The sequence below is a fragment of the Typha latifolia genome, chromosome 11 (genome assembly GCF_019914945.1).
Source record: "Typha latifolia isolate L0001 chromosome 11, TyphaL0001v2, whole genome shotgun sequence".
In the NCBI taxonomy this organism is placed as follows: Eukaryota; Viridiplantae; Streptophyta; class Magnoliopsida; order Poales; family Typhaceae; genus Typha; species Typha latifolia.
Genome location: NC_133096.1, coordinates 1,631,832 through 1,645,444, shown reverse-complemented (window position 1 = coordinate 1,645,444; position 13,613 = coordinate 1,631,832). Strand labels below are relative to the sequence as shown.

Below are 13,613 nucleotides of genomic sequence, written 5' to 3'. Positions count from 1 at the left end.
GAGAAGCTGTGATATTGCAGCATTGTCAAAATGAAAATTTTTGCTTTAACAAATATAGCAAAGGATAAATATTGAACACACCATATACTTTGAATCAAGATGCCTACGGTCAGATGGATTTCTTTTTACACTTTTGAGGTACTTAGACAATTGTTTGGTAAAAGAAAAGAAACAACAGAAGACACAGATGTAGGTGACGATTGAGACCTTTTAAAGATGCTTGCTTTGCTCTAGATCCTGCTGCTGATGCGGTGGTGGAATCGTCTAGTGGTGGCAGTTCAAATGGAGCTGCTGCTTGTCTGAAGAGATAACCATCCTTGAAGTATGGAGAATCATAATACTTAAGCCAAACATCTGATGCTGCAAGAGAAATCAGATGTTCTTAGCAGAGATGCCAAAGGCACAGTAAGCATCTCTCGGTTTCAGAGTTATAGGATTCTTACCTTGTTTTGATACTGTACAATTTGAATTGTCAAAACTAATTGGCCAGAGGAAGTAGCCCAGCAATCTATTGTACAGAGCAAATTCTATCTTCTCCTCCACCACAGCCAGACTGTTGAAGCTGACCCAGAGATTGCTCGAGGAAAAATATGCAGATACAGTCGAATTATCATATGTGACAACCACACTTGTATCAGTTAAGAGCTCTTCAATCTCAGAGTAAGCCATCATCCCAGTCTGGTTGCTCATCTTCTGCTTAGGTCCACTAGCTACAACAGGTGCACCTATGCCATTCTTCACTTTGTTCTTTAGAAACCAAGATCTTCCATATAGTGGGACACCCATGACCAACTTGCATGGAGGGATTCCAGCATCCAGCCAAGATATAATGCCGTAGCTTGCAGAGAAATGGGAGGCCTTTTCAGAAAGTGGGGCATCAGCAGTGGTGATGTTGCTGTTCTTGTGAAAACCAAATGATAGAGTATTGAGCCAATCAAGGTTCTTTGAGATTGCATCTGTCGGGTAGTCAAGATTGTCCGTTGGCCCCTCAAACAGGTGATTGGAAAAGTATGCTGTGGCTGTTAGGAGGAGCGGCGGTGATGCATTCTGTGCTTCCTCCTCGATACGAGCTCTCCATTCTTCAAGCAAGATTCCAAAATTGGCCATGTCGATAGACGATGCCGGGAGCTGCCATGCCAAATCCAATCCATCAAACGCATTTGCCCTGGCTAATTCTATGGTGGAAGTGATGAATGTTGCCCGAAGGTTTGGATCAGCTGCCATGGTGGAAAATGCAGCATTTGATGCACTACTTTGATGTTCATCAGTAGCAATGGACAAGAGGGTCTTGAGGGATGGATTGCTCGACTTGAGGGTTGCAGAGAAGGTGGCGAAGAGTGGAACTTGATCAGGTGGAGGGAGCGCGACGGTCGAGACCGCAGGATCAATGGTGATGTAGTAGTAGTAGAGATGAGTGTAAAGAGAGGTGTTGATGCTGGAAATTGGGGAGTAGTGATTAGAGCTAGAGAACCAGTAGCCAGCTCTAACCTGATCAGGAGATGTGCAGTGCCTCTGAGATGTTGAAAGAGAAGCAAGTGGGAGTATAATGAGGGAGATGAAGGCTAAGGTGAAGGATATTTGACCCATCTTGAGAAGTTAAAGAGTGTGAGGATGTTAATGTCAGTATGAGGACAGAGTTGGCAATGGGCATTGTTTGTGAATGGAGGAGATCAGGGAAAGTTGCAGAGGAAGATAGAGAATCTTAGTTGTGGGTAGAGAGTGCATATATGTTAATGTGTAATATTTGAGCACCTGAGGACTGAAGGCCAGCTAAAAGGAGAAGGTGTTTAGTTTGTGGAGTGCAAGTGGTTTACTTTTAAAAGATGAATTCAGATCACTTTTCCTTATAAAAGTTTCCCAGTAAATAAGTGGGACATGAGGATCACTGGATCTGGATAGAAGGCATGACAACCTTATTCAATTTCTCATATACAGTTATACTCGGATTTCCTGGAAGCCTATCACCCATTAACTCTCACTGTAGACAAACTCAGCTTGGTTGCATGTGCCCACTCTGCACCTGCTGCCTCTCCCCCAGTAGTTTAAAATTGTTTGGTAAATTACAGTTTACCAGTATTTTGATTTCAATCTAGCATATTATTTTTAAATTTCAGCACTTTAACCCCCCCTGTGGTTTGGGCTAAGTTGCTTAATTGTTTATAGGGATGTGAAATAGACATTTATACAGTCTCATCTGATAATTGTAACTAAACATCATAATAACTTAAACCCATGTAAGTTTTTATTTTTTTATGAAAGTGTAAAATAAATTAAACTAGTACAAAAGTTATTCCACAGGTGAAAGAGATAGTTTTCACTCAACTGATTGTAGTGCCATCAATTTGAAGAGTCAAAGAGGCACTCCTTGAAGTTGGTACAATTTGGTTGAAATGTTAGCTGTTATACTATTGTCGCCAGGTGGGTGGCAGCTTGTTTAAGACAATTTGAAATTTTGATGGCATTCTTTAAAACACAAGCTGACCTACACTGCCATGTGCCTTGCAGTACCAAAGCTAGCTGCTGATGGAGGAGAGGAAAAAGGCTGTGTCTTTTGTGCAAGATAAGTATTGAGAAGAGAACCTTTGGCTCCTCTGGAGATGGTTGGAAGAAAAGAGGCCTGCCTTTTAGCATCTTTCCTTTTACTTCCTCCCTATGGCTGACCACTTCATCTTGTTGCTGCTGGTTGCAGCTGGAAGGCCCAGTTCCTACTTCCAGATGCTTGGGTTTTGGTAAAGTTTAATGAATCAATGTGCTGGAGGAGAGAAAAGAAGAAGGTTTGATCAGTTGCAGATGTATTTTCTACGTTAGGCATCCTTTCCTACCAATAGGCCTGTCAAATTAATCAAACAAGCTCGGTAAGATTCGAAATAATTATAATATATATATATATATATATATATATATATATATATATAATATAAATAATATTTTTTTATATTATTTTATAATTCTGTTATATTATAAGATTTACTTAAGTTGATTATTATGTGAACTTTGATCTTATAGAGTTTAGTTCTGAATTTTATTTTTATCATATTTTTTTTAAATACATAGATATTTCTATTAGTTTATATATTTAAATTAGATTTTATTTTAAGTTTGATTCAAGCTTAAATCAGCTCAAAATTTAGCATAAATTGGTTAAGATTTGAAATTATTTATTGATCGACTTATTTAGGCTCGAGCTCGAAATTAGCTTAAAATTAGATTGAATTGAAATTATGTTGGTTTAAATTTGATATAGGCTCGAAATTATTTTTAATTTAAGCTGGATTAATCTCGGCTGGATTAATCTGGGCTCGATTACGCCCCTACCTATCACTAAAGTCCTTAATTTGGGATATTGCCAAGAGAGAGAAATGCTTTAGATGTACTGTAATATTCTTATAAACACATCCAATGAGTAGTATACCTTATACGGCTTATATTTAACTGACTATTTTGTTTAAATACTAAGTATCATTTTTTTATTGTATTTTTACTTCTATTTGGCACTCATCATTTTTTTTTATGTATTGCACTCTTACTCCTGCTACAAAAGACATCTTTACTTATTAGACTCATTTACGAGAGCATAATGCTACTTATCTAATTAAGAACTATCTCTTTAACTTATAGGACATATCACTACAGATTTATTTGATCAAAATCTCCAAAATATTAAATCTAAGGGTGCTAACATACATCTCTAAATTCTCTTTTCACTTCCTAAACTATCATATTTTTTCTACCAATAACCTCATAATGACTCCTAATAGAAAGGGCCAAATAAAATATTTTTGATATGGTTAAAATATAAATTATAAATGAAAACAGTCAAATAAATTAATATAAATGCAATAATTCCTTAACTAATTTATAGACCTTCATATTTATTTTATATTAATATCCTTTTCATTAATTTTTCATTTAAACTTTTCTTAAAACAAATATCATGTAATTATTACTTTTAGGTGCTCTAATGATTATTTTTACTTTTATTTTATTAAAAAAAGAGATAAAGTAGTTGAGTGTAAAATAACCATTTGATGGTTGTATATAGTTTTTACTTTTTAGACGACTAAAAATGTCAAATAATAGTTCACAAGGGACCAAAGTGTAATTAATCCATCCTCCATCAGTGAAACTCCATGCACGTACGCCACGTGTCATCTCCCTCGATCTCGCTACTCCCACCGCGTGTCTCAGCCGTCCATCCAATCCTCTCCACCCTCCCTCTTTCCCCAAACTACCCTTCCCTCAATCCCATCTACTACCACTACGATGCCATCTACTAGACCTCCCCAGACCCAAGGGCATTTCCGTCCAATTAAACCAAAGAAAAGAAAAAGAAAAGAAAAGAAAAAGCCAACGTTATTCCTTCCCTCCCGTCTTCCCATAACCTCACTCGAGAGTCGAGAGTGGGGGCGTCTTCGGCGGTGAGCGTTGGCATGGGATCACCGGCGGTGCTCTTCGTGGGATTGGTGGTGGCGGCGGCGGCGATGGTTATAAGGGAGGGGGAGGGGGCGATGTGGTGCATCGCTCGGGGCGGCGGGAGTGCGGCGGCGCTGCAAGCGGCGCTGGACTACGCGTGCGGCCCCGGCGGCGCCGACTGTGCGCCCATCCAGCCGAGCGGGCTCTGCTACCTCCCGGACACCCTCTCCGCCCATGCCTCCTACGCCTTCAACAGCTACTTCCAGAGATCCAACGCCGCCCCCGGCGCTTGCGACTTCGCCGGCGCCGCCACCGTCACCGTCTCCGACCCCAGTTCTGTACTACCCACTCTCTCTCTCTCTCTCTCTCTGTTTATGTTCACTCAAATTACGGTTTTACCACTGAACTTTTTTTCAGTATTTTTTTGTTTTCTTTTTTTATAATTACATGTGAACCCAATATTGCTCACTCATAGACCTCTTATTTATTTTTATTTATTTTTTTACAAATTAACTCCCTTAATTACGAAAACCTCCTATATGTCACGGTCTCTATCGATTAGATTTTTCTATGAGAATAATAATATATAAAAATTACTATTTAATTTTAGGCCTTCTAAAAACTAAAAACTATTTTACTCTGATTGTAGAGAAAAAAAAACTAAAATTAAGAGTAAATAGTCATTTGATAAATTTTTTTAATACAGTTAGAAGAATTAAAGATTTTTTTTATAGTTTAAAAGGTTAATACGGATGTATATAAAAATAGGCAATAGTTGGAAAAGTCTTGGCATCATTATCTCTTTCTTTCTTCTTTCAAGTTACATTTTTGCCCCTGAACTTTGTTTGAGTATATATATTATATATATTTTTTAAATGACTCAGAATAAAAGCTTAGAATTAATTTACCCTCTGAATAGCATTTACATCAGCTTTTCTTGACATGTTACTACATTTAAACATTTTAATTTACAATTTTTTATTTATTTTAGAGAACTATGTTTAGTAATAATAATCCAAGATTCTCTATTCCATTCTCTATATTATTGAAATATTTTTTTATTTCTATATAATATTTTTTGTATTAGTAGCTTAAAAGCTATGTCATTAATGCACTGAGAAGATGATAATATTTCAAGAAATAAAAAAAAGGAGCTAAAGAGAGATTCTTTCTCTAAAGAATGAATAGAAAAACTAAAGTGGGAGGTTTTTAAAACAAAATTAGTCTTTTTGTTCTTTAAATTTTGGAGTAGAGAATGAAAGAGAAAGGAGATGTAAGCTCTAAGATTATGATGAATTGTATAAGAGAAGATTTTTTGAAGGAGAAGAAGAGAGGAATCAACTATAGAGGGTTTTTTTTTCTTATCAATCTTGTTTTTTAAGTAAATTGATCTTTTATAATAATAATTTCTCCTTAAAATATATTGCTACATAAAATACTATCTCAATAAGCCTATTTATCTCACTGATGTGGAGCTTATACAGCAGCAACCATAGTATTTTAATAAATAATTTGAGAACCATAGAAAAAGAGTAATATTCTTTTTTATCAAGTATACTAGATTGGTGAAAATAACTCTCTAATTATATGCTTTAATGCTAATTATGCTATGATATTATATCACAAGCAAAGTGGCAAAAATGTAATTTAGCCCATAAATTTTGTATTTTTGCTTGTATTTCATTTTTACGTAGGAAAACTCTAAGTAGCCTATTCTCCAAAATGACAATAATACCCTCTTACAAAGGTGACGGAGACCAAATGACGAAAATACCCCTCTCACTACTCCTTTATTCTTCATTTCCAGGTGGAATGCGTACCACTTGTGCATGGAATTGTACCTTCAAATGCTTTTTAGTTTTTATTTTATTTTACTTGTAGTTCATGTTAGGATTATTTTTTAGTTTCTTTTTACTTTGTTTTATGGTTTTTAATTTCTTTTTTTTTTATTTGTTATAGGTTATGGGACATGCACATTCCCTTCATCTCCAAGGTATGCCTTTTTCTCTACATGGATTGACTTAGATTCTCTTTTACTCTTATGTATATTATTAAACTTCAGCACTTAAATATTTTTTAGTTTAGACTAATTTATAATTATTAGTTAATCGTTAATGAGATATACACAGATTTAATTATTCTTGACGATGGTAGGAGTAGTTTAGTCATTTATGAAAAAATATTGGCGCCGCGAATAATAAAGGATAATTATTATTAGTTTCAAATAGAAAATCTATAGTTATAATTCATGCGTTTGTTTAATATAAGGGAATAAAGATGAGATTGAATTAGTTATCCAATAGGTGGAAATAAATTTATATATATATATAACTAACAATCTTAATTACACAAATTTTATTTTTATTTTTTTATTATACGTATTTTATATCTTATACTTATTTAAAGTATTTCTATATTAAAAAATTATAATTTTTATTAAACATTTTTATATAATTTATTCTACTATTTTGTATTTCTTTTTATTTTAATTCTGATTGCTTTAAATTGAACATGACTAATTATAATTAATATAATATAATTTAATGATATTTAATGATATAATTTAAATTTGAGATGATCAATAATAGTTTTAAATAGTAATTGATGTTACTATTTTATTTTATTAAGAATAATAATATAATTTTGTTTAGTTATCTATATAAACTAAACAGTAGATTAAAATTATAATATAAGATTAGTAATCCTAAGAGATATATTATCACATTATTATTTAATCCTACAACCAAACGCACTAAGTAGGATAAATCATAGTTCTGGCTTTTTAAGGGGAGAGATTAACTAAAAGAATCCAAGTAATTATTCTATCTTTTCTTCTTTCTTTTTTCAAGCAATAACATGGTATGAGATCATCAAATCTGGGCTATTTGCATTAAAAAAAAGTAAAATTTTGGGCTTTACTAATTACAAGATTGAGCTTTTAAAGCTTAATGTGTTTGTTTTGTATGCAAATACATACAAGGGCTCATTTTTGCTATTTTAAAAATTAAAATATTTTTTTACGCAAATGACCCCATGAAATCTTCGTGTCAACCTGTGTAAAGGATATTTTAGTTTTTATTTTTAAAAATAAAAAAAATTATTATGTCAGTATATGTTTTTAAGCATTAAAATTAAAATGTATCACATAATAGGTTGTGAACAAGAATTCCAGTACTCGGGATCGGCGGAAACGGATCAGGATCGACTATAGCCGATCTCGATCCAGGCTAGTTTCGACCTGTACACCCACCTACAGCAGCAGCTGTAGGGTGCTGCAGCAGACAACTTCCTGCTGCAGAGAGAGAGAGATTAAAAAAAAAGGGTGAGAGAGAGAGAAAAAAAGGAAGAGAGAGTGAGCGAGAGGGAAATGAAAAAAAAGGGTGAGAAAGAGAGAGAGAAAGATAGGAAAAAAAATATGGGAGAGAATAGATATTTCAGACTAAAAGTTAGAGGGATAGGAAAGAAGAGAGGGAGTAATTATTATTTCTTATTTTCTTATAATTTTTTCTAAATTTTTAGAAATTTCTCAATATTTTTAATAATATTTAGAATTTTACTTAATTAAAATAGTTTGATTCGATACAGACGGCCGATACGACCGATACCGACGGCCGATACGACCGATACCATCGATAAGTATTATTTTTCTGGACGGCCAATCCGGATCCCGATAGAACCTTGGTTGTGAATGATAATAACAAAACGTTTAGTGTTTTTACATGTATACCCCTCAAATACTTCTTATATATATATTAGTATACATATCTTTTAAAACAAATTTGTTTTACTGTTATATGAATCAAACTTTAACTGTAGATTAATTTTGGAAGGATAAAGACAAACAAAATTTCTCTTTATTCCTTGAACTACCGTAATTTTTCAAAATAATCTCTACATATTTTTTTTAGTATAATGACATATAAATTATCAAAAATACCTCACTTGATCCCTTCCGTTGTGTTATAGAGTTATTATGTTACATAAAATTATTATAAAAAATAGTAATAATTTAGAGGATGAAAAAAAAAATTATCTGTAAAAAAGATAAGGTATATATACGAAAAAAACTGATGTAAGTGTATCTTGGTCAATCCATAGGATAAGTGGATGACAAGAGATATATATATATACAGAGAGAGAGAGAGAGAGAGAGAGAGAGAGAGAGAGAGTTCTTTCCTTTTCTTTTACATGTTGATAAATTTTCCACTCATTATTTGCCTATATATTAACGAGTTTTTACCAGGTAATGCTATTGAAAGTGTTAACACTCCTTAGCTGCAGCACTGCAGGAGGTTCTACTAACGCACCTAAAACTAACACACAGCCGCCGCCGCCGCCGCCACCACCGCCGACGACGACGCAGATGACACCAACAATAACACCACCACCACCAACTACGACAACACCGACAACAATGCCGACACCGCCCGGCCTTACCGGTGGTTTCGGTGGGTTAAATCCGCCAGGGTTCGGCTCGACCATGCCTAATGTTGATATCTCTGGCTCTCCTTCCTTGCCTTCTCTTGTGCTGATGCCTACTTTCCTGTGTCTAATCCTGATGTTCGTTTGAAAGAATGTACAATTTTGTAAGAAACCACCTTATGTCTGAGATGGAGAATTTGTAACTCTAGATCCTTCTAACTTGACCACTGTAATGTATAACATGCAAGGATGGGTGGATATATAGTAGATATTGGTCATGAAACTTATCTAGCTCTTATTTATATTGTGTAGCAACTCTTTACACAAGAATAATGGCGTTGCCTCCTCTGCTTTTAATTTGTTGACTTGCTTGCAATGAACAACATCATATATCCATGATTAATTGTTCAGAGGAGCTTAGTCCAGCTGAGTATGAGAATGTAAAAAATTATCAAATATTAGCTCCTATATTTATGGGAGGAATCAAACTCAGTCTTTTATCTTAGGGTTGTCAAAATGTTCAAGCCTTCTCGAGATTGCTTTGATCTAGGCTGTTAAAATAATCGAGCCGGCTTGAGTTTGGCACAATTATAACTTGTCTCAAAAATAAAGTTTAGTGTTGAAACTAGACTCGAAATTAAATTCGAGCCTAGTTTGATCTTGAGCCAGCTCGAAATAAAATTATATGTACATATATATACCCTATTAAATATAAGTAGTATGAACCATTAGCTTCTCTCTCCCTAGGTTAGAACTCTCGCAAGTCCCAATTCTCAAACCTACTACTAGCGGACGACGTTGACCTCTACTCCTCCGTTGTTCTCCAACTAACTTCGCACTGCGGCACCTCGGCACGCTACTCCACCTCGAGCCCTCGTCGACACTTTCTTCAACGCCGGCATGCTGCTCCATCTTGCACACTATTAGTCTCCCTCAACTAGTAGTGTGGTTTCAAGTCTAAATCAATTCAAGCTTGTCGAGGCTCAAAAATAGCTTAAATTGATAAGTCTTGAAATTCCTAATTGAGCGGTTCGTTTAAGCTCGAGTTTAAACGAACTGCTTAAGATTACTTTGATCTAGGCTGTTAAAATAATCGAGCCGGCTTGAGTTTGGCACAATAAGACTTGATTAAGCTTGACTCAAAAATAAGTTGAATCGAATTTAGTGTTGAAACTAGATTCGAAATTAAATTCGAGCCTAGCTTGATGGCTTGTTAAGGCTCGAAATAAAATTATATATACATATATATACACTATTAACTATGAGTAATACGAACCATTAGATTTTTTTGATCTAATACCTCAACTTCTCTCTCCCTAAGTTAGAACTCTCCCAAGTCCCAATTCCAAAATCTACCTCTAAGGGACGACGCCAACCTCTACTCCTCCATTGTTCTCTAACCAACTTCGCACCACGGCACCTCAGCATGCCGCTCCACCTCGAGCCCTCATAGACAATTTCTTCCATGCTGGCACGCTACTCCACCTTACACCATTAGTCTCCCTCAACTAGTAGTGTGATTTCAAGCCTAAATCAATTTAAGCTTGCTTAGGCTCGAAAATGACTTAAATTAATAAGACTTAAAATTGCTAATTAAGCAGATTGTTTAAGCTCGAGCTCGAAATTAGCTCAATATTGGCTCAAATTGATATGATTTCTATTCAAGATTAATCACAAATCTAAAATCGAAATTAATTTCAATTCAAATTTAATTAGAGTCGAGCTCGATCAAGCTCAGCTCGATTACACCCTACTTTGATCAGGCTCCATCAAGTTTGACTTTGTATTTGAAATGACCCAAGCTCAATCAATTAAGTCAAAAAAAAAAGGCAAATTCACAAATGCAAAGAGCTTTCTAAGCAGGGGCTAAGACATTAAAAAAAATTAAAAAAAAAACTAAGATTGCACAAAAGTCTCTGTGCCTAAATTTGATGGACGCCAGAGTAGCAAATAGAGATGATAGCAGTGGTGGTGGCTGGGCGACGAGGGAGGAGGAGGAGCCATCTAATCAAACACAGGCTGCAATTATGCTCATATCTAATATTAGACTTGCAATGTTTAGAGAAAATATTGAAGATACCTTTTGGGTTTTGGACCCCTTCTAATCGTCGTCACTTTTATCTCAAATCTGCTTACAAATTATTGTCTAACAATATGCATTATAACCCTTCAGCCTCAAATTATCTATGTATGGAACATACTTATTCTTGATTCTCCTATGCCCTATGTGCAAATTAAAAGAAGAATCTGTCGAGCATTTCATCAATGAAAGTGATGTTACAAGACAGGTATGATTCATGATACAATTTGACCATGCAGATTAAGTTACTCGAGTTAGTTGAGGCGAGTCTGGTCGATTTATTTAATTAGATTTGCTTATTATTTTGAATTTTAAATAAAACGGGTAGTCTACATGTGGATCGATCCACTAGGATTTTACTCATATAAATAGGAATGATCATGAGTTGATAATTATCGTAGAATTGATTATTTAGTTTAGTTATTTTATTATCTCGTCTTTATTTTTTATTTCAGTCATTAGATTGTTTTTATTTTCATAGGAGTAGATTATAGTCGTAGAATCTCCCAAGCTTTCAAATCCTAGCCATCATCGTTCTCCACGAGCCACCCTACTCTACGGCCGTCCACCATCATCCTTGATCGTCCATCACCCTCTAACAATCACTACAACATTAGATAATTAAAATTCTACCTCGTTCTAACATTTCTTTACTCTTTTATTTTTAATTTTTTTACCCCAATCTCAAATTTGCGTAAAACTAAAGTTATTAGAATTCTAACTTCCGAAGCTACCGCCACAAGAAAAATATCATAATTTTTTTATGTCCAGTTCGGTTCAGATCTGGTTCGTACATTAGTATTAGAGATAACGTTCCTCGGCTAATGGTTAGTACAAGATCGAAGAAGATGAATGAGGAAGGAGCAACCATGGAGGACCCGAAACTCACCTCCGTTCCTATGGGTGTTTTCCTAGTGCCACCACCACTAGCAACCACTGACGACGAACCACTTACGTGGACAAAGGCATTGATAAAATCATCGATGAAAGCCATAGAGAACTCCAAGATGATCGAGAAAGCAATCCAAGCCTTGACGACTATTCTCCTAGCCCAACACAACCACCCCGCGCAGTTAGCATCGCCGGCTACGATGAAATTCGGCCCCTATGACGAGAAATATATTCAAGCCATGAAGGAGGTGACAAGCCAAGTCAAACCACGACCTCAGCCCCTCCTCTGGCCTCGATGAGGCCCCCACCACCGTAGACCATCCCAGCAGGCACTACAATGCTGAACCAGTCACCAGAAGTGGTCGCAGGGTCATCCTCCCCATCTGTGGTGGAAGCTACGGCTAAAAACCCTAAATTTCCACCATCGGTGATCTAGGTGCTCTTGGCCCAAGTCGCCACGTCCAGTACCTTTCTTGGACCACCTGCACCCTAGCCAAGGCCTCAATTCACGTTAGCACTAATCGGAAGAACGTCAATGACAGTAGTTTGTCCTCACTCAAGAACAGACAAGAAAGATCTAGATAATAATGCCTGTGGTGCTTCTAGATGAGTCAACGACCAACGACCATGGCTGGCTTCCTTGGGTGAACTACTAGCTAGTGGTGGCCGTTGGGTGGCCGAATCTGATAGCTACCACCATGGTGGAGCTTTCCCTTCGTTGGGATGGCCTTGTTGGTGCTTCCTGCAGACGTGGCTCTCCAACAATGGAATCGAGGGTCCCTTCCATAGCTGCTAGAGGATGGTGGACTAGCCGGTGATACGCCTTAGCCGCCACGATACCAACTTGAGCCTGAGCTCAATTTCAGCCTTCCGCCACCACTGGCCATCATGTGGCCGCCGAATGATGATTATCAATGGCCCCTTACCCTGTCCAGCTACCACCATGGCTACAGTGGCCTATGGTAGCGCCTCTAAGCTAAAATGTAAATTCAGCCTTAGGGTTAGGGTTAGGATTATAGCACTTGCATGAAGAAGATAAAGTGCACAAATATTGAGGCATGCCAAATTTTCTTGAATTGGTTCTACTTCCTCATGCGAACTAGGTTGAGGCCTATGTGCATGACCCCAAGCCCGAGCATAAGCTTGAGGATGGCTGGTGGAACAATCCGGTGAACCCGCACCAATGGACTTAGCCGATCTTGCATGTAGCCCGGGAAAGACATAAGCTAGACCCGCGAGCCTATGACCCATGTGGCCAACCTTGATCACGAGATCAGTTGGTCTGAGATGATAGGCCACATTTTGATATTCAAGCTTGGATTGTCAATTTTTCAAAATTTTTAGGAGACCCATTGGACTAGACCTATCTAACGGAGCAGTTCTTCACATTCCATGGCACACTAAACCACTAAAAGATCTAGCTTGCATCATTTCATCCGGACGGCATGGCAATTAAGTGGTACTAGTCGACTGAGCAAACTCTATCGTTCGAGTCTTAGCAAGACTTCACGGATGCAATTTGTGCTCGGTTTGGTTCAACCTAGTACGAGGACTTTCAGACCATGTTGACTAAGTTGACTTAGTCAACAACAGTTCAAGCTTACTTGGAGGAGTTCAAACAGATTTGCAATCAGGCCACTTACTTGTTAGACTCAACCCTCAAGAGCACAAGCGCAAACTAACAGTAGTGAGCTTAGGCCTGACATTCAGTTTAAGATCAAGGCTTTGAGGCCTACTACTTCTAATGAGGCCTTCTCCTTAGCTATTCCGATGGAGTCCAAATTGGATCAATTGAACTAGGTCCATA

The 13,613-nt window shown here is 36.7% G+C and overlaps 2 protein-coding genes across 9 annotated transcripts; one reads left to right on the top strand and one right to left on the bottom strand.

Moving 5' to 3' along the window:
* Nucleotides 1-85: 85 nt before the first annotated feature.
* Nucleotides 86-1,736, bottom strand: LOC140797812 (nod factor hydrolase protein 1-like). Of its 2 annotated transcripts, none has more exons than XM_073151482.1 (2): nucleotides 444-1,736; nucleotides 86-360 (listed from the first exon to the last, which is right to left on the bottom strand). In XM_073151482.1, the coding sequence occupies exons 1-2, from the start codon at nucleotides 1,585-1,587 to the stop codon at nucleotides 143-145; spliced, it is 1,362 nt and encodes a 453-aa protein (XP_073007583.1). In that variant the 5' UTR covers nucleotides 1,588-1,736; the 3' UTR covers nucleotides 86-142. The 2 variants fall into 2 exon arrangements, with proteins under 2 accessions (XP_073007583.1, XP_073007584.1); XM_073151483.1 differs by having other exon boundaries at nucleotides 86-354.
* A 561-nt stretch (nucleotides 1,737-2,297) lies between these two features.
* On the top strand, nucleotides 2,298-9,122 carry LOC140797810 (major pollen allergen Ole e 10-like). Of its 7 annotated transcripts, none has more exons than XR_012110717.1 (4): nucleotides 2,298-2,418; nucleotides 2,506-2,855; nucleotides 6,373-6,406; nucleotides 8,695-8,797. XR_012110717.1 is itself a non-coding variant. In XM_073151477.1 (4 exons), the coding sequence occupies exons 1-4, from the start codon at nucleotides 4,431-4,433 to the stop codon at nucleotides 8,981-8,983; spliced, it is 666 nt and encodes a 221-aa protein (XP_073007578.1). In that variant the 5' UTR covers nucleotides 3,501-4,430; the 3' UTR covers nucleotides 8,984-9,122. The 7 variants fall into 7 exon arrangements, 4 of the variants coding, with proteins under 4 accessions (XP_073007578.1, XP_073007581.1, XP_073007579.1 ...); XR_012110720.1 differs by having other exon boundaries at nucleotides 2,506-2,774; nucleotides 8,695-8,793; XM_073151477.1 differs by lacking the exons at nucleotides 2,298-2,418; nucleotides 2,506-2,855 and adding exons at nucleotides 3,501-4,751; nucleotides 6,221-6,250 and having other exon boundaries at nucleotides 8,703-9,122.
* Nucleotides 9,123-13,613: the final 4,491 nt, after the last annotated feature.

Coding starts and splice junctions, on each gene's coding strand:
- LOC140797812 (XM_073151482.1), bottom strand. CDS start 1,587: ATGGGTCAAATATCCTTCACCTTAGCCTTCATCTCCCTCATTATACTC. Junction 361..443: donor TTGTACAGTATCAAAACAAG/GTAAGAATCCTA, acceptor TTTCTCTTGCAG/CATCAGATGTTTGGCTTAAG.
- LOC140797810 (XM_073151477.1), top strand. CDS start 4,431: ATGGGATCACCGGCGGTGCTCTTCGTGGGATTGGTGGTGGCGGCGGCG. Junction 4,752..6,220: donor CCGTCTCCGACCCCAGTTCT/GTACTACCCACT, acceptor CTTCATTTCCAG/GTGGAATGCGTACCACTTGT. Junction 6,251..6,372: donor TACCACTTGTGCATGGAATT/GTACCTTCAAAT, acceptor TATTTGTTATAG/GTTATGGGACATGCACATTC.